The sequence below is a fragment of the Haliaeetus albicilla genome, chromosome 14, assembly GCF_947461875.1.
Source record: "Haliaeetus albicilla chromosome 14, bHalAlb1.1, whole genome shotgun sequence".
In the NCBI taxonomy this organism is placed as follows: Eukaryota; Metazoa; Chordata; class Aves; order Accipitriformes; family Accipitridae; genus Haliaeetus; species Haliaeetus albicilla.
In genome coordinates this window covers 17700658-17720063 of record NC_091496.1, presented here as the reverse complement: position 1 = coordinate 17720063, position 19406 = coordinate 17700658, and the positions used below count along the sequence as shown (strand labels likewise).

Genomic DNA, 19406 nt, shown 5'->3' with positions numbered 1-19406 from the left:
GTTGTTACAAACTTAAAATTGGCTACTGGGCCAAACAAAAGAACCACCTTGTTTTTTCCTTTTAAGAGCAGTCAGCAGCAAAGGACCACAGGGGACAATAGAAGTAAAATAAGCCTGCAGTGAATGCTTGCAGCATTCTTTCAGTTTCCAGTTTGCAGCACTGAGACTTCCCTAACTCAAGGTGGTATCTTGGTAATTAAAGTTGTTTAAAGATTTTTCTTCAACCAAACTTCAAACTATTCAGGTGCTAAACCCATGTAAAATGCTTTTCATCCTTTGTCAAGCAGCCCTGCAGCTTAGTTACTCAACCACTCCTTTTTAAGCCTATCACTGAGCCGTATTAAGAGATATTACCTAGGTCTTGCATCAGAAGAGAGGGAAAGCAACTACTCCCTATTCACCTTCTTCATGCAGCTCATCATTTTAAAGACTTCTATTACATTCCTCCACTTAGCTAAGTCATCCAAGCTGAAGAACATAATCCATCACCCAGAAACTGTTCCATACCTTTGATCACACTTTTCTTGCTCCATTATTATTTTTTTAACTTTCAATCCATCACTTCAAAATGGGATGGACAGAAGGGATTAGAACAGCATACTGAGCACAAGCTCATTTTAGGTTTTAAAAGTAGCAAAGTGATGTTTTCTCTTTCAAGGACTGCTTACATAAACACTTCTCCTCCCTGTGTGGTAACAGGCAACGCTTCTACCATGGATGCTTAGCTTCTTTATGAACTTCTGGTAAAGGACTTGATCAAAATGCATTTTGGAAATGCAATTAAACCATAAAGTTGTTCATAGGCTCACTGATTCCTTCCAAAAGCTGCCAGATTTTTGCTGCATTACAGGAGTTATAGAAAATATTGAATAATATGGGTTTTATCCTTTAACCATTAATTCTGTTTATTTTTACACTTTCTACAAATCTTTCTGATGCACGTCTAATTGTCTGTGCTCTCCTGAATCCCCTTGAAATCATTTTCAAAATCTGATGTCATACCCACCCCATTCCATACTTCTCATACCAAAACAGTTTTGAGCATTGATCTTCTTGTTTACCCATTACCAGAGACTCTCATAGGAGGTAATCACAGATATATTTCACACTGAGCAGAGCTAGCCATTGCCTCTGAAATTCTTACGAGGCATCCTGATGCACAGTATCCTAGTGATGCATTCAATCTTCTCAAACTGATAGGGAGGATTATAAGTCCTCCAGCGACCAAGCAAGACCCTAGAAATTTCAGGAGACTCCCAAAAGATCTCTCATGGACAGGCGCTAGTCCAAACTCAGCAATTTTCATATAAAGCATATTGTTGTGGGATACTCGTACTATACAGTTCAGTGATATCACAAACAATAGATTTAATTGCAATTCTTCTATATCAATGTACTATTTATACTTTCCAAAGTAGACACTGATCCTCTATGACTCAGGCTCATTGTTAATGACAGTCTCAGTGTAGCCAAGTTTGAAGGATGATTTATTCCAAAAATATAAAATGTTGACATTTTTAGTCTCAGGTTTTGGTACATCAAGAGTTTCAGGATCTACTTTGAAACAATCTGTCTGAGGCCAGATCATCAACAACCATGATACAGTCCTTAGCTGCTCAGACTAAACCTACTCAGAGCCATACAGGAAGAGCATAGCAGATATGCCTTTTTTTTACATTTTAACTACTCGAAGTTTTGAACAGACAATAGCAGACATGATTTAATTACTGTCATATCAAAAGAACAGGACTAACATAGCAACTGTGTTAATTACATTCCATCAGCTCGTAGTTACAACTCTACTGCCTGAGTTTGTTTATTAACTTCCTAGCATTGTTCAATAAAACGTACGGTTTTTTTCCTTCAGGTACTAATAAAGTCTTCAAAGAACTCTATGAAGAGAAGCTTCAAACAATGCTTTGGAGATCTGAAGGTCCTTTGGAAAAGGAAAAGTCACACAGAATGACACAATACTGCATGTGTTTTGCCCTCAAAAAAGTCTGCCCTTAATGGTATTCATTCTTAACAGTAATTTATATGTATTCTGTGTAAGAACATTATTTTGAGTTGAGAAAGGTAAAACCTGCTTAGAGAAAAATTTCTAGACTCTTCTTCTACTTTTAATCTTCTTTTCTTTCACTCTAAGTTTAAAACACCATGGAACAGTATTTCCTCCAACAGATAATGTAAGAAAAATAGAAGCAGACATCTGAACATGGATACAGAAAGGATTCTGGATAGAAGCACCTGTTGTGGCCATGCTTATGTTTCAGAAGATTTGAGTCTCACATATGACATGCAGATGGAGTAACAGAAGAATAATGTTTAGGGGTATCATTTGATAAGTGATTACTAAAAATGTTGAAGTTGTCCATTTCTCATTAGAAGAAAAACTATTCCAGAATCCTGAACAAGCACACATGCCCACCCTAATTGCAGAACCTACTTCTCATTAAATTTGTCATGTTTATGACTTTCCAATTAATATCTAAATTTGAGAAACTGTATATTTGGATTTAAAATTATTCATAATTTAGAAACAGCTTTATGGAAGCCACTGATAATGAAAAGAATAACAGTAATCCCAAGCTATTGTTTATTCATCAAAATAGAAGCCTCCATTCAATAACAAACTCACTTTCAGCAAAACAGAGCAATCTGTTTGCAATCATCAGTCTTCCCTATAATTATACTTATTATCGTTCATGAAGTTTTACAGCACAACTCACACTTCAATTCTATAATAAAAAGCTGTTACTTTTATAAGTGGTTTAAAACACAAATCTGACCAAGCAATCCATTGTTTTTCCTTAGAATAGTCATAGCTTCAAGAAAAAAAACCACCATGTTTTGTCATTCTCAGGATCCAACTTGGACAAGACACTAGCATTAAATGAACAACCTGGATTACTGAAAATCACTAAACAGTTACTACCATATAGAAGTTCTATCTCACAGATGGAGTTACAGCGCTAGCAGCTGCAGGAACAGACACAGAACATGAATATGCAGCTCAAACGTTAAAAGAACTACATACAGAAATAACTACTGGTAGTATTTCTGACAATTCTTGACAGGACTTCCACATTTCTAAAACATACATTTCTGACTGGCATTAGGATCTGTTTATACAGAAATTGGAGCACAACTGCAGTACTGTCTTTCAGTATCAACTATATAATGTTAGTGGAGACTCTGAAGACTGCTTGGGAGACAGTTATATATCACATTTTCCCTGAAGGCACCACATTTGTGGTGCTATGTTCAGCTGAGGAAGGCAGGAGGAAAGACTACTTTCTCCATTTAGCTAAGCCTACCAGAAGTGCTGGGCTGATGCATACCCAGAAACCCTAGACAAGCTATCACTGCATTTGCACAGGTAGTCCCTGCAGTACCTGTGATACAGCAACTTGACCCATGCCTGAAAACACATATGCAATAGACACATGGTTCACATGACAAGAGACAGATAACAGACAGATGCAGACACTTACAGTACATATTCCTTGCATCTGTCTATCTTGGCTAACAAACCCATATTCTCAGACAACAGATCTGCAATTTATCATAACCCTAAACTCGCTACCCAAATGAACCGCAGACATAATCAAGAAACTTGTCTTGCAGTTTAATGAAAAGGTACAAAGAAAGCTATCTTCAACCTACTTTTGCCTTAAAAATAAACCTTTGGAAGGTCCTGTGAAGAATTTTCAGAAGAGCTAGCGTCAGTTATTTCTGCACATACTTCTCAACATTTGAGCTGCATATTCATGCTATTGATCTGTTCCCGCAGACCTCTGAAAGCCTTTCCAAGCAGCATTCCATCCACCCATAATTCAGACTTGAGGCACACATTAGCAACAACTTTCCAGAACTCAGGAGCAAGAAAGAACTTTGCAGGATTCCCTTTGCAGATCATAAGTCTTGCTATTTAATCAGCCATAGAAATAGTAATATATACCTCAGTATACTCCAGTCCCCAGAAATAAATTATCTCCCTTTTACTCTAAAAATTCCCAGGCCCTGATAAATAATATTAATATTTTATTGCTATTTTTAATACATCTGGTTAGGTCATTATGTAATGCATATAGTTCCCCTTTGGTTACTTTATTACCATTATACTTGAACTTAAAATGAAGAACTATACTCTATTTTATGTATGAGCATTACGTTTTCAGGTGGCACAGTTCAGTGTGAACTTTTTACTTGAACATTTCCTGTTTTGAGGAAAGTGTTATAAAAGACAATTTAGTAACAAAAAAGCTAATTACGATGGATATATGGAAATGTCTACTTAATTAAGTGGAAAAAATACTTGTGGGATAAGTTCTAGTTTTCCCATATGCACAGCCATTATTCCTACAGGTGAAAATGCAAAAAATACTCATGCGTCATCTACAATTTATAAGTGTTCTAAAGTCAACCAGCTTTATCATGAGCATGGCAGATTGACATCTGAAATGCTTTATCTTTTGATTGTTCAACTTGAAATGAGAGAAAAAATAGTTTTGCAAATTGACCAGCTATAAAGAAAACCTAGGAATACATGATTCTTTTTCACAATAGGAATGCACCAAAATACTGTAATATAGATAAAAACCGTGAAATTTCCAACTAATGCATTGAAAATAATCAAGAATGGTGGTCTTATTTAGCTATATTTTGCACATGGCCCCACACACCCTCAGAAACAGATTTTTATAAGTCAGCATTATTGCATCTTGCAAGAATACAGGCTGGAGACAAACTGGCTGGGAAGGAGTTCTGTGGAAAAGGACCTGGAAGTCTCAACAGACAGCAAGCTCAGTCTGAGCCAGTGGTATGCCCTGGCAGCAAAGGGAGCCAGCAGCCTGCTGGCTCAGTAGATTAAGGGAAGTGATTATCCCCACTCAGCCCTCATTGTGGAATCACTGAGGTTGGCAGGGACCTCTGGACACCATCTAAGCCGAAGCCCTGCCCAAAGCAGGGCCACCTGGAGCAAGCTGCTCAAGGCCATGCGCAGTCAGGTTTTGAACTCCAAAGACCAAGTCTCTACAACCTCTCTGACCAAACGGTTCCAGAGTTCAATCACCTTTACTGTAGCGATTAAAAATAATTTCTTGTATTTCAAGACCACATCTAGAATACCACATCCAGTTTTTGGGACCCTAACACAAGAAAAACATGAATAAACTGGAGTAAGGGCAAAAGGTCACCAAGACGCTCAGACGTACGGAGCACATGGCCTGTGAGAGGCTGAGGGAACTGGGTTTGTTCGGCCTGAAGAAAAGGTGGCTTCAGAGGCGCCCAATAGCAGCCTGCTAAAACTTATGTTATCAGGAAGACAGAGTGCTGTTTTTAATAGTGGTGCATAGTAGGAGGATAAGAGACAAGCAGCATAAACAAACAAGAAGTGTTCCATCTGGCTACAGAGAGAAACTTTTTCAACATGAGGACAATAAAGCATTGGATCAAGTTAACCCCCTGAGATTGTGCAGTCTCCATCCTTGGAGGTTTCAAGACCCAACTGGACAAAGCCCTGAGCAAGTCAATCTGACCTTAGAGCTGACCCTACTTTGAGCAGGAGGTTGGACTAGATGACCTGTAGAGGCCCCCTCCTACCAGAACTATCCTATGTTCTTATGATTTTAGAAGTTCTCATTTGTTTTCCTGAAATAAATATGGAAAATTGCAGTGAGGTAGTTTCTGGAACAAAAGCTAAAGAAAAGATTTGCAGCACATAGTCATGAACCACTGGAAAGAAAAACTATTACAGCATATCATCATCCAAAATTGACTGCTGTAAAACAGTACATAACAGCTACAGATTACAAGATTAACTGACATCTTGGAGAAAGACAAAATTATATTAAAAAAATCTCCTAGATTTCTATTTAAATCAATTTTTTAAAAATTTAAATCAAATTGTGATGACCCATATGTGCAGCCACTTAGGAGCCTATAACTAGAGAGAACAAACCGAGAAAGAAGATGCAAAGTAATCTGAGAACACAAGATAGATTAAACTACTGTGCAATATCAAATATTAACTACTGGAAGCGTTCTGCAAAACTCTCTAACTGGAGCCAATGACATACTTGCATAGAAGCTCCCAGATCACCAAAAAACAGCACAAGTGAAGCTGCTAAAGCAACAGATGATTTGACCAAGTTTTTTATTTCTCCTCTAGGCTAAGAACTGTAAGCATATCAGGAATGATTGTCATGCTGCTCAATGCCAACACTGTCTTTTATTTCATAGGTCCCTGTGGTTCAAAGATGTGCTGTTATATTAAAAATACACAGAGTCACATTAGCTAAAGAAGAGAGGGGGGTAAGATGACTGAGGAAAGGAGAAATGACACATACTAGGTGTAGCAAAACTCGACCGAGAAATACATATTTCTTAATAACACCTTTGACAATTCTGGAATCAAGAAAATGAGACTGTTGGGATGGGTTGGAAAAATAAATTAGTTTTCTGTTAAGAATAATAAAGGGATACAAATACAATCATTCTTCCATTACACTTACGCATTGGAAAGACAAACACACACACACAAAAAAAAAAAAAAAAACGTATCTAGCTTGTATTAGTAAAAAAATTTCACAACAGGACCCAAACTGTTATCAAAGTACACTCTTTAAACTTACCCAATACTGGTAAGCCAACAGCAAATGGAAGCCAATATCAATAAATAAATTAACAGAAATATTCTGCAGAGATTTTTAGACTGCAGTTATCACCACATGTCACATATTCCTCTTCTCTAAAATTCTTGTACGGTTTATTCAGACATCTCAGACGAAGTATCAGTAGTCATACATTAAGTCTCTTATGACATACTTTCACAGGAAAAAGGAAATGTAATAGCACTAATCTTGTTTGGGATTCTCCTCTGGTTTTGTGTTTTTATGTTGTCTAGTTTTGTGGCTTTGTGAGCTATAAGCAGTTTTTCCTGGCTGGCTGTAAAGACGTTCCATTATCTATAGTAGATCATATGGAAAATACTAAGGGACTAGTAAGAACTAATTTAATGATTATTTCCAAGAAACAATCAGCAGCAACTGTTTTGACAAGGAGAGAATTAAGCAGATCATCTAGACTACTGCATACTGGAAATCAGCTTGGTAAATTGAGAATCTGCAGCCGTTAAAGTAAATCTAGGTCTCGGCTGTCATGATCCTGCCTTGGCCCTACTGTGTAGTTCTACTCATTTCTTTGCTACGGTAACTATTCAAGGTGTTCACTCCTTAAACCAACCAGTGGTTTTCTGTTTTATTGTGTTGTCAGGTGGTTCAGCACTGTCAATCAGCTTACAACAGGTAGCACTCAGCAAGGCATAGACAGGAATGAACGTTCAGGTGCAGGCAGGAGCACAGGATTATTACAATTTGATGTAAATCAGCTTATGCAATTTGGGACATGATTTGATCTTAAGTGTAACAATTCCAGGTCCTACTTCACCCATCCCCATCTAGTTCTTGCCCTCTGCCAGTGAATCTGGTGATTGTGCATCCAAAATGCAAGTCAGTTAGAATCATAGAATCATGCAATGGTTTGGCTTGGAAGGAACCTTTAAAGATCATCTAGTTCAACACCCCGCCATGGGCAGGGACATCTTTCCCTAGATCTGGTTGCTTAAAGCCACATCAAACCTAACCTTGAACACTTCCAGAGATGGAGCATCCACAACTTCTCTGGGCCCCCTCATCATAAAAAATGTATTCCTTATCTCCAAGCTAACTCTACCCTCTTTCAGGTTAAAACCATTGCCCCTTCTCCTGTCACTACAGGCCCCGGTAAAAAGTCTCTCTCCAGCTTTCCTATAAGTCCCCTTTAAGTACCATAAGGTCACAATAAGCTCTCTCCGGAGCCTTCTCTTCTCCAGGCTGAACAACTCCAACTCTCTCAGCCTGCCTTCACAGGAGAGGTGTTCCATCCCTCTGATCATTTTTGTGGCCCTCCTCCGGACTCACTCCAACAGGTTCATGTCCTTCTTACATTGGGGGCCCCAGAACTAAATGCAGTACTCCAGGTGGGGTCTCACCAGAGCAGAGGGGCAGAATCACCTCCCTTGACCTGCCGGCCATGCTTCTTCTGATGCAGCCTAGGACACAATTGGCTTTCTGGGCTGCAAACACACACATTGCTGGCTCATATCCAATTTTTTGTCCACCAGTATCCCCAAGTCCTTCTCCACAGGGCTGCTTTCAATCCCCTAGACTGTACTGATACTGGTGATTGCCCTGACCCAGGTGCGGGACCTTGCACTTGGCCTTGTTGAACTTCATGAGGTTTGCATGGGCCCACTCCTCAAGGCTGTCAAGGTCCATCTGAAGGGCACCCCTTCAGTAAAACTATCTTTATTCTCGGAGGTTTTTTATCCCCTTCCTTTCAATGACCTAATTTCTTGTTAGGTTAGTTTTCCCAACCAACTCAACCTGCAACTATATAACCATTCTATCTGACAAGTAAAGTCATATCAACACAAAAGGAAACCAAAACAGGAGAATGGAGAAAAAAAACAAGCAGCAGCACTCTACAGTTGCACTGAATTAACTGTAACATCATTAGTCACACCACTAGCGTAATCTTTCAAGCCTGCTTTTGATAGATGAATGCATCCTTGAATACATCCAATTGATAACCATTCTGTTTATATAAGAGCTTAAATTTTCATCAATGCAGTTTAATTCCATTACAATTAGCTTCAATATTTTGCTTATCAGTACTTGATGGTTTTGTATGAAAACAGAATTTTAAGGAGAAATGACGTAATCTCTGAACTTCCTTTGTAGAAAAAGCAAGAGCAGCAGGCCTGTGACACAAGATGTTCCAGAAACAGGTAAAACAGTTGGAGGGCTTGCATTTTTTTTTTACCTGGCTTTCTTCCTTTCAAGTAGATTTCAAGTTCTCACCTTTTTTCTTTAGAAGTTTTCACATATTTTTTAAAATGTAGTGAAATATTTTAAAATGTAGTAGTTCTGAGGGATTGAAATAAGCAAACCAGATTTTTTTTTACAGGAACCACCATAAGAAGAAAACCATGCTTTTCTCAATAATGCTATAGAAAACATTGAGCTACTACTCATTTGACCTTTAACCAGGAGAAATACACTTAAAATAGCTTCAAAGAAGCTAAAAGACTTCTGTTTGTTGACTCAATTTTATAACAATTTTGTCAAAAATGAACTCTGCTACAAGTTTAAATTGACAATATGCCTTAGCCAATGAAACATTCATATTAAAGTAGAAGTCATAAGCAAGAATATTTTAAAGCACTTCTAAAAATACTAAGTACCATAAGGAAAGAAGTAACTGTCAAAAAGATGCAATCAAAATAAAGAACCTGGAAAACATTAATTTAGTTTCACTGAAAAGTACAGCTTCAATTCATAGGAATTTTTATGGTTATTCACATTTTATGATGACTTATTAATGATTGGAGGATAGCCATTTTCCACACACACAAATTCAATCTCCAGGGCCTTTGCTACATTAAAACCACTTGGAGAAACAAAACCTCAAGTTTTCAAGCATTTGTCCAAAGCATTTCAAAACAAAGTTACATGGGACCTATCAAAAGGATAGAATCTAATAAGTACAGTAGAAGCACTTGTCCATCACCTCATCTTTTAAGAGAATGTTGGGAATAAATTAACCAAAGTTTTGCTACCTCTATAACAATTTCTGTTGTCACGAAAATAATACTGAAACAATTTCACAGAAAAGATCCTCTACACTATACAAGTACCTCATTTGAAAGCAGGGAATAATCAGAAAGAGAAGGTATGAACATAAAAAAAAAAAGCAGCAGCAATCTGCTAAATATTTGTAACCATAATTGATTTTCTAGTCAGCTCACTGAAAGCAGCAAATGAACCCTGAGTGCAAACATCTGCCTACCAAACATCCCTAAAAACAATTCTTTGTTGCCAGTGCAAAATAGAAATCATCACCTTTCAGAAACTTTCACATTTCTAGCAAAGGTCAATTTTGGTCCCATCGTAACCCAGGAATTCACAATGACTTATTTTAGTGCATATATTCTGAGTTTACAAAATCAGACTATTTTTACTTTCTAGCAAGATTCAAAATGTTTATCTGAAATGACACAGATCTGAAAAATAGGTATTAGATAAATATTATTTGATGCCTATTGCAACACAAAGCCTATAAATTTTAATTCAGGTAACTTTTTTTAAACTGAAAAGTCCAAAGCTTCTACTTCATGGTGCATCAGCATTGCAGCACAAAGTGTTTTAGTACATTAAATACCAAATACAGATGTTTGGACTCCCATTTAATCTATGGTAGATCATATGGATTCCTCCCTCACCTAAATGCAAGATGTTCAGCTACATATTTACTGTTTCTTGTAGATCCTTCTAATCTTCATAAACTTTTATGCCAACAAATGTGAACATGTACACACAAATCCACCATTCTTAGTCTGCAGCTTGCTGCGTTTAACAGAAAATTGTGCCTGCATTTATAGCTTCTCCACATAGAAAAAAATTCAAACACTTTGTGAAGTAGCATAAGTATCAATCAAGTTTTAGATATATGTTTTAAACATATGAAGATAATTTCAGGAACTATTAAAACAGCAATTGTTTATAGGTTACTATATTAATGACTTAAAAACGAGTAAGCAAGCCAGCTTTTCATCACTTCAGTGAGACCATTTTACTTGGGAGACTTGAGCAAATATCCTCCATTCTTGGTGACTGAGGTGTGCAACATGCCTCTAGAATTGGAGATTTCAACTCTGCTCTAGAACACCATACTACAATGAAATGTGCAGACATTTTGATGAAAGAAATGGCACGATTTTTTTTTTCCTTTCTTAATACTATGCCAAACTTGCAGCAGATTTCTCCAATGGGAAAACCTACTTCTCCCCTGTTTTTCACAGATGTACTGTTCCTCAACAACCTTAAAGTAGTTCGAAGCTGTGACATTAATCAGTTAACTCCACTACTTACAGACAGGAAAAATCAATTTACCTGAATGCCATCAAGCAACTTGCTCATGCACCAGTAACTGTCAGCTTCTATGTTCTGCAGCACTTCTTCAGGCAGACTGGAAACATCAAAATTTTCTACCACTTCTTCTTCTGTTTCAGGAAAAGAGAAAGACAAGTCAATGAAGTGCAGAGAATAAATAAAGCAAGGATGAGGAAAATAATTGAAAACAAAGACAACCACCACTAGTCAGAAACTTCAACATACATTTCCTTTAACAGGGACTAAATGAATCATTTATTGCTCAACTGTGTCATCTAATGGATTTACATGTTAATGAATACTTAATTTCTTGCAGACTGTAAAAATCTCAAATCATGCCTGGTTAACCAGAATTAATATATAATAAATTACTTCATTCTAAACATTTCACACCTGAAAAAGGATCATCAGAAGCACTTCAAGAGTCCTCAGCTATGTATGAAAAATCTCTGCAGAACATGTCTATATTTGCATCATGCAAAAAAAAGTCTTGACAGAAGAAAAAACCCTGAAAAATACTTTTTAGAAAATCAGTGAAATTTATTTAGAAAGCTGACTACAGCTTTTCAAGGAGGATTTGTTTTTTCAGGCAAGCATTTGGAATCAGAAGGCAATCAGACAAAAAGAAACAGATGATTCCTTCCCCCCATCCCCCAAAACCCCCCTGATTCTCGATACTGGAAAAGCACAGAATCCCAATGATGCCTAACGCATGGAAACTGAGTCTTTCACACAAATGTGTTAAAAGAAATTCACATTTCACTATGAACTGAAATTTTACCACCTAAGCTACATTGTTTTATTTTTAAACCATGGCATCTGAATAAATCTATTTTGAAAAGAACACAGAATGTGCTGCCTTGCCAGCTAACTCCCAAAGCTCCCATACAGCCACAGAAGAGAGTTTAACAGGAGTTAACTGGGAATGCTCCAAGTAAATGCTGTAGCTACCCTCTTGCAGCAGCTCAGTGTCTTAGTGTATCAAGATGAGAATCAAAGAAGCATCTTTCCCAGCCCTGGTTTCTTCCCATGGAGGGGGAGGTGCGGAAGAGAGACGTGTGTGATTCTACTTAAACAGAGTATGATATACCAAAGAAGGAACTTCCTCCATTACACAACTGCAAGGTAGCATAGAATAAACAGTAAGAGAAAACGAAGAATAGGTAATATCTTAAAACTCCTGTCTCCTATTATCTGTCTCATAGCTTTGCAGTATGTCATTACAGAAGCCTAAGTACATTTTCAGATTGTCACATTTGATTATGCTACCTTAAAGCACTTATTTGTCAATTGGTAATAAGCATGAACATTACACATTATAAAATAATTTCAACATACCAGTGATTTTACCACTATACTAGTAGACACTGGTAGCAAGGTGTTACCAAAGCATTCTTGTTTGCATTGGGTGTCTATATGTGGGTGTGCATCTTTTAAGGGATCATTGGGTTTGGATTGTGAAATATTAACAGCTGTAGGACAAGAAGATTAGGTCATGCTACTAAAACATTAGTTAAGACCTTGGGAAACCTGGTAAGTAAAACAGGGGATTGCAGTGGAGACTCCGTAAAAGAAAAGCACACAATGATCTCAGAGGTGGCAGGACTGTAAACAATGCACCAGTAGTCACTTACTGGTTATTAAAGGAATGCCACCTTTGCATTGGACTACAGTTTTAAAAACCCAGTTTCTAAAAGAAGATCAACAAACAAGTATCCAACATATTTTAAATACCCTATATAATAAACTCAGATATAACACTGCCTTGCAAAACAATGAAGAAATATTGAGTAGCAGACTGCAACAGCAAATTTTTTTAATAGCAGATCCTTTTGTGAGGAGGAAGAAAACTCCTTACCCAATGTCAGCAGCATATTCCTCCCAACAAAAAGGAGGACAGACCCCCCCAGAAATCAGTATCATACTCCTCTCCCAGCAATGGACAGCAAATTTGCACAATGCTTTGTGGAAAACGTGGGTAACATAGGCAGTAAATGGAAGGTAACGCTCCCCTCCAACATCATTCTGTTTAGTTCCCACCGCTTTCTCTATTAGATTCCCCTCATTAAAGACAGCTTCTCGAACAAACTTGGGTTCATTTCATTTGTTAAATCTAACCCTTCAGAAAAAGCATGTTAAGAGAAAAGCCTAGCATAATTTAAAAGTTTTTCGTGATAAAGATGCTTGAATACAATGGAGATAACAAGAAAGGATTGAAGGCAAGCAGACCAACATGAAGAAAAAAACCAAAACATCTAGCAACGAAGAAACCTAACTCAGATTAGACAAGTAGCTAAGGTGATGTACATTTGGCAAAATTAATCCAAATTGAAATGGCAGTTCCACAGCTCAAAAAGACGACAACAGAAAGGTCCCTCCAAGTCTAGAAAAAGTAGCAGATTATTGTTGTCAACATGGTCTTTACTAAGCCCACTAACAGAAAAATTACTAAGAATACTCACAAGACTTACTCACAGAAAGACTGAAATTTACTAGACTTCACATGGACAAAAAAAAGTCAATTTAAGATGACAAGTTTCATATGAACCTGTGAAAAAAAAAATCAATATTAAGTATCCATCTATCTACCTCCAACCTGATACGCCTTGAGATTTTAAAACAAAAAAGAAACCCCCACAATTTTCAGCAGAGAAGCCTTTTTTAATAGTTCAGAAGTGAAAATTAAGGATGAATATTCCTATTAATTTAGAAGAGAAAGACTTTTCCAGTCAGAAGAGAAGATGAATGATGTATCTTTACAGCAGAAACAAATTTTTTGGTATATCCTACACGTTAACTCACAAAAGTTTTTTACAGTTACAGAGTTTATGTTTATTATATATTCATAAACCAGTGCCCCAGTGAAAAAAAAGTTTAGGTAGTATTTTTATTTTTCATTTTAGTATTTTAAACAGCAAAAAAAGGAATAACCCATTCTCTCTCTGCCTCACAATATCTACAGAAAAAACAACAAAGGAACCAGAGTTCCTTATATTTATATAAAACACAAACACATATTGAACTTTATTCCCCCTGAAAGAAGCAGTCTTCAGAGGCCCTCCTTCACAAAACACTTGCTGAAAGAATGAGATTACAACTACTTAGATAGTGTGTTCCTTTGCAAATTTCCTGCGTTTGAGCACCTTTTCTTTTCGTGATACTGCTATCACATTTCTGAACAGCAAGGAAGTTATAAACCATATAGCACACCACAGTAACTCTTCTGCAGGTGGGCATGAAAAGATAAGAAATGAGAAAGACTTTTTATCTTCTCTTTCTCATCTTCCTTATCTTACCTCTTTTTTGTCCTTCTCTTTCAAAATCTACCATTTCACACTATATTCTCATACCAGGATTTAAACCAACAAAAAAGCTGTAGATACACCTAACTGTGGAAGGTGGGCATCTTCACCTCCCTTCACAGCCAACACAGAAAAACAAGTAGTGACGGAGTATTAGCTGTCTTATTTTAGATTTCTACTTTAGAACAAGTCAGATTAATCGCATCCAAAGAAAATCCTATTTCTCAATATTAGCTATAAGTTGAACTTAAAAGGATTGCCTCAGAACACAGATGTCTAAACTGTCAAAGTCTAAACTTAGCTGAAATGAAACTTTAAACGCCCATCAAAAGACTTCCTATCCTGTGACCGAACTACCTGCAACAAGCAAACATGACAGGCTGTGAGAAAACAATGGCAGTTGGAGAAACAAGGCTGAAGCAACTTGGACAGCAAAGCCACCCCAGCATTAATGTTTTGGAAAAACTAGATTCTAATTGTTCTAATAAGGAAGGACTATTAAATTAAAAAGACAATTTTTTAATTTTTTTTCCCAGAAAACAGAATATAGCTTATAAGAAACATCTTCCAATGGTTCCAACTGCTTTTCATCACAGGTATCTTCACCAAGCACAAAGAGGATGTCAGGACAGGCCCTTCTGAAAAGAACATAGGTCTCACGGAAATTCACTATTCTAAGTAGAATTCTCATTATACCCTGGGGCGGGAGGGGATAAAGTATTAGAGATGGAGAGGCAACTATTATCAGGTTCTTTCTGCTCTAGTTTGGCTGGTCCTATAAATCAAAAGATACAGATAGCATTTAGAAACCATCCAATTCTTTCACTAAAAGAATCCATAGTCCCTAAATATAATGTCACAGAGTCACAAGCTCAACCATTACAGAAATAAAAATAGCACTTGTAGGAAGTACTCATCCAGTTTTCTTGTTCTGTCTATCCCTTTGGAAGAGACGTCCAAGAACATTATGCTTTTCTGTGGCTTATACTGACTGATCTTTAGCATTTTCATAAGCCTCTTAAATGTAAAACAAGTATTCAGGATTTTTCATATGTTTTTTAAATATATAAGCTACTTCCAGTCCTATTTTCATTCCTATTCTGCTTCTCAGGCATCACTAAGTCATCTCTTCTAATGTCAGATAATGAAGTTTTGAAATACAAAAAAAAAAAAAGTCTAATTAAATATGTAAGACAACTCAACTGTATTTCAATTATACACTAGTAGTATTTATCCTATCTAAAACAACTGTCCCAAACTTTAGCTTAAAACTCTGCAACCAAATATTTCAAAGAGTAAATCTAATTACTTAGAGATATATTAAAATACATTTTTCACTAGATCAGATAAGCTGTATATTTTTGTATATGTTATATTAACTAGTACTTTTTGATTTAAATGTGGTGTATGCTGAACAAGGAGCTACACTGTGGAAGCCATCCAGATGCTAAATCTAATAAAGAAGGCACAGCGTCACAAAAGCCACCAAACAAGCAAGTGCTCAGTGATGTGCAATGGTTTCTACCGCATTAATTCACCTTAACTTGCTGCACTGTACTGAGGAAGTTCAAAACTGACTCTGAATATCTCGATGACCCTTTTCCATGCTACAGCTAAAATAAAAGGCCATCCATTTTCATGACAAGCTCCAATTACGAAACATTTGATTGGCAGAATAATATGCAAAATAACAGTTTACATATTTAACATTTATTCATTTATTTGTGTAGGCACATAGTGCAAAGTGCTTCTTTTTCCATGCAGTTTTAAGGGGAAAAGCAATCAAGCTGTGTGTTACACTTTTTTTTTTTTTTTTTTTTTTGCGCTTATTTGGATGAAGAAATAAACACACTAGAGAAGTTTAGAAAAGAAAGAGTGGAAGAGATTTCAGGACGAACCAACAAAAGAAGCAAAAATAATATCTTGTACTTTTGGGATGGTTATTTTAATTTAAGACTTGTGCTTGAAAATAGAATTGCAAATTCTGGCTTTAGATAACTTAAATTTATTTTCAATAAGTGAAATCTGAATGGACAGTAATATAAAAATTAAATAACAAGAATATAGGGGAAAACAGCAGGCCAATGTGTACATGTATCAGTATCTGGGGAAAAAAGATCACTGCATAAAATTTCCCAATTACAAAGTCTCACAGCAACGTTTCTCATTTTCTTCAGTCTCCTGCGGAGATCTGTATCATGTTATCTATGTAATTGTAGAAGACAGTAAAAGAGTTGCCTGGAGGAAAACTGCTGTAGCATGGAGTCAATGACATGCTGATCTGAATATGTGCATTGCTGTAAGCATGGTATTAGCTGTTCTTTACTCATTCCCAGTGTATGCTTCTGAAACTTCCCACAGTGTGAAAGAATAACTTTTTCTAAACAGCTTTAACTGCATCCACTCCCAAAAACAGAGACATAAGGATAAAATGAAAAATAAAATGATTATTACTTACAACTACTTACAGATTTATTCTTCCAATGACAGTAGAAAATAACCATGCTAAAAAGACGATAATGGCTTGCCTCCATTAAAAATAGGTTTTAATAAGAGATTAAGCCTAATTGATGATTTTGGTAGAAGTTGTTCAAAATGTTAAAATTAAGTTCACATCTGATCTCTGCCTTTTACATGTATCTTACTACTTCTAAAAAACGCTTGATTTTCACCTTTTCAGTACAGATCATGGGTAAAAACATCTGCCAGTACAGACAGATGGAATCACACAACAGAAATTTTTGCATTAAAGAACAGGAAAATTTTAATTTCAGAGAGAATTTTATTTATGAAGAAATCCTGTCCTGAAATAAAACTAAAATGCCAAAAACGTATGACATTATTAAAACGTATTAATGATATTGCTACAGTAACTAACAGCCCTTTCAATGCATGCAAATAGCCATCTGTGTTCAAGTGTGTTCAAATGCAACCAACAAAAAGGCAACCTGCATTCAGAATTTCTCTAAACCTGTTACTACACCAACACCAATTCTCAGTCTTTATAAAGTGGGAAAGAAATGAATGTAACTTGCTGGTTTTACTAATTCATTACACTAAGCAAGCTCATACAAAATAAATATCTCTGTCAAATAAAGCATATATTCTTTCAAAGGAAACTAATTTTTAATGAAACAGACATTTAATTGGCTTATTAATGTTTTAATTTTAGCTTTTTATCTTGAAACGGTGTCTCGGCACTCAGAATCAGGCAAAACTCCGATGAAATCACTGGAGTGGGAGGTAAGGGACGAAATGGATGGCGGTATAAGAAAGATCCACTGCTGAAGTCCAAAACAGACTGTAAGATCATCAGTAAATTATGATTGTTCTTTACATATACCCAATATAAAAAATAATACATCAAAATATTAGAAAGGTTAATTCTCTGAACATCCTTAAATTGTTCTTTTTTTAGCACTAATTTGTGTAAATATAGTTCTCATCTAATATATAAAAAGTATTACCATACACATCAAGTCCAAATTATATTGCTTTTGCAGAGGTGCAAGGAAATAATTCTGACTATACATGCACGGGTACTTGTCTGTACAAAGTTTACTTTTGCTGTAATTTACTTTGTTGTAATCTACTTTAGGTCCATCTGAAGATACAACATCTAACCTAAAAGTTACCAGCTAGGTATACAAAACTATACACATACGACTGTATGCAGAGGTACACAGTAGTATTTCCACATCTAGATCTTACCTATTCCACTTCAAACTCGGTTTTCAAAAAGCCTTATGAAACAGCTATTCAGTAACAGCTCCACTAAGACAATGTTTTTTTAAGGAGATCAGGACATAATAGAGCATTTAAATGTAAATTATTTCAGTAACAATTACCTAATTAAATATGTACATAACCACATCAATATCTCTCATTGAAAAAAATCCTAATTACATATTTATCTGATAGAAATAGCTTTTGAGCTGTTAAGGATTAATTACCAAAGTAAAAACTTCCCTTTGTGATACTGCAGTCACAAAGGTAAAATTAAAAAAAATTAAAAGAACTCAATCAGCTCATCAGTGCAGGCTTAGGTAAACATGACCTTATTGCATTTCAAATATTCCCCTATTACCATTGATGTTCTCACATAGACAATGTATTATTAACTTGTCTAGTTTAACACTGTTAATAATCTTACACTTGTTCTCTGTTGATCTGCTACAATTTCCGTAAGATGCAATAAGAACAAAGATAAATATCTTTATACATCAGCATAAGAATGTTGTTTTAAACTTTAATCATTTTACTTTATTAATTCTCTAAATAACTTTACTACACATGAGGAATTATATAACCTCCTTTGACCTATAGAACAAGGTAAATCACCATCTCCAAAAACACTGCAAGCTTGATTACGTTGACCTAATTTTTATGTTCATCAAAAATTAATATATGACCCTGCAAGTACTCTTAATTTTTTCTATCCCAAAAGAGCATATACTTCATATACTTATTCTCTAATTCCAGATTCTGCATAACAGTAATCAGTAAATCATTGAGCGACTTCCTTTAGTGGGCCTACATACTTGCCAGTAAGAATTTTCTACTCAGGCTTTTTCTAGACTATATTTTAATGGCAATTTTTTTTTTTCCCTGCACACTAATAGTCCAGAACATGCCCTTAATTCCTATTCATAACCTGCTGCACATATCTACACAAAAATAGGCCTTTTTTTAAGAATGATAAGTTTATTTGAAAAACAGGGAAATTCTCAGCTCCTGTTGCAAATTAAACAAAAGACATTGATTCCTCATAGGCTGCAGACTGAGATTACTGCTCAACAATTCAGATACGAGAAAGATGAAAAATATCTTTCAACAACTCTACCACCAAAACAGGGTACGAAAGAGAACTAAGTAAACCAGGTGGCACAAACAGGTCTTTGACCCACAGAACTCGCATAACACCAAATACAAGATGGACAACACGGGTGAGAAATTGGCCAGCAAATGCAGATTACATTTAGAAAAAAAGGTATAAGCCAAATCTTTGAGTATGACATTATTGTGAAACAGGAGTCTTCAAAGCTTATAAGATGACAGCTCTTAAAAACTTATTTTAGCAACAATGAAGAATACAACATTCAGCACAAAT

General features: G+C 36.0%; 1 protein-coding gene across 4 annotated transcripts in view; it reads right to left on the bottom strand.

Moving 5' to 3' along the window:
* The window catches only part of TBC1D22A (TBC1 domain family member 22A), a 189146-nt gene that overhangs the window by 105927 nt on the left and 63813 nt on the right, over positions 1-19406 (bottom strand). For all 4 annotated transcript variants that reach the window (XM_069801901.1, XM_069801902.1, XM_069801899.1 and 1 more), the window contains exon 9: positions 10995-11104. In XM_069801901.1, the coding sequence (XP_069658002.1) occupies positions 10995-11104 (110 nt within the window). The remainder of the gene's footprint in view (positions 1-10994; positions 11105-19406) is intronic.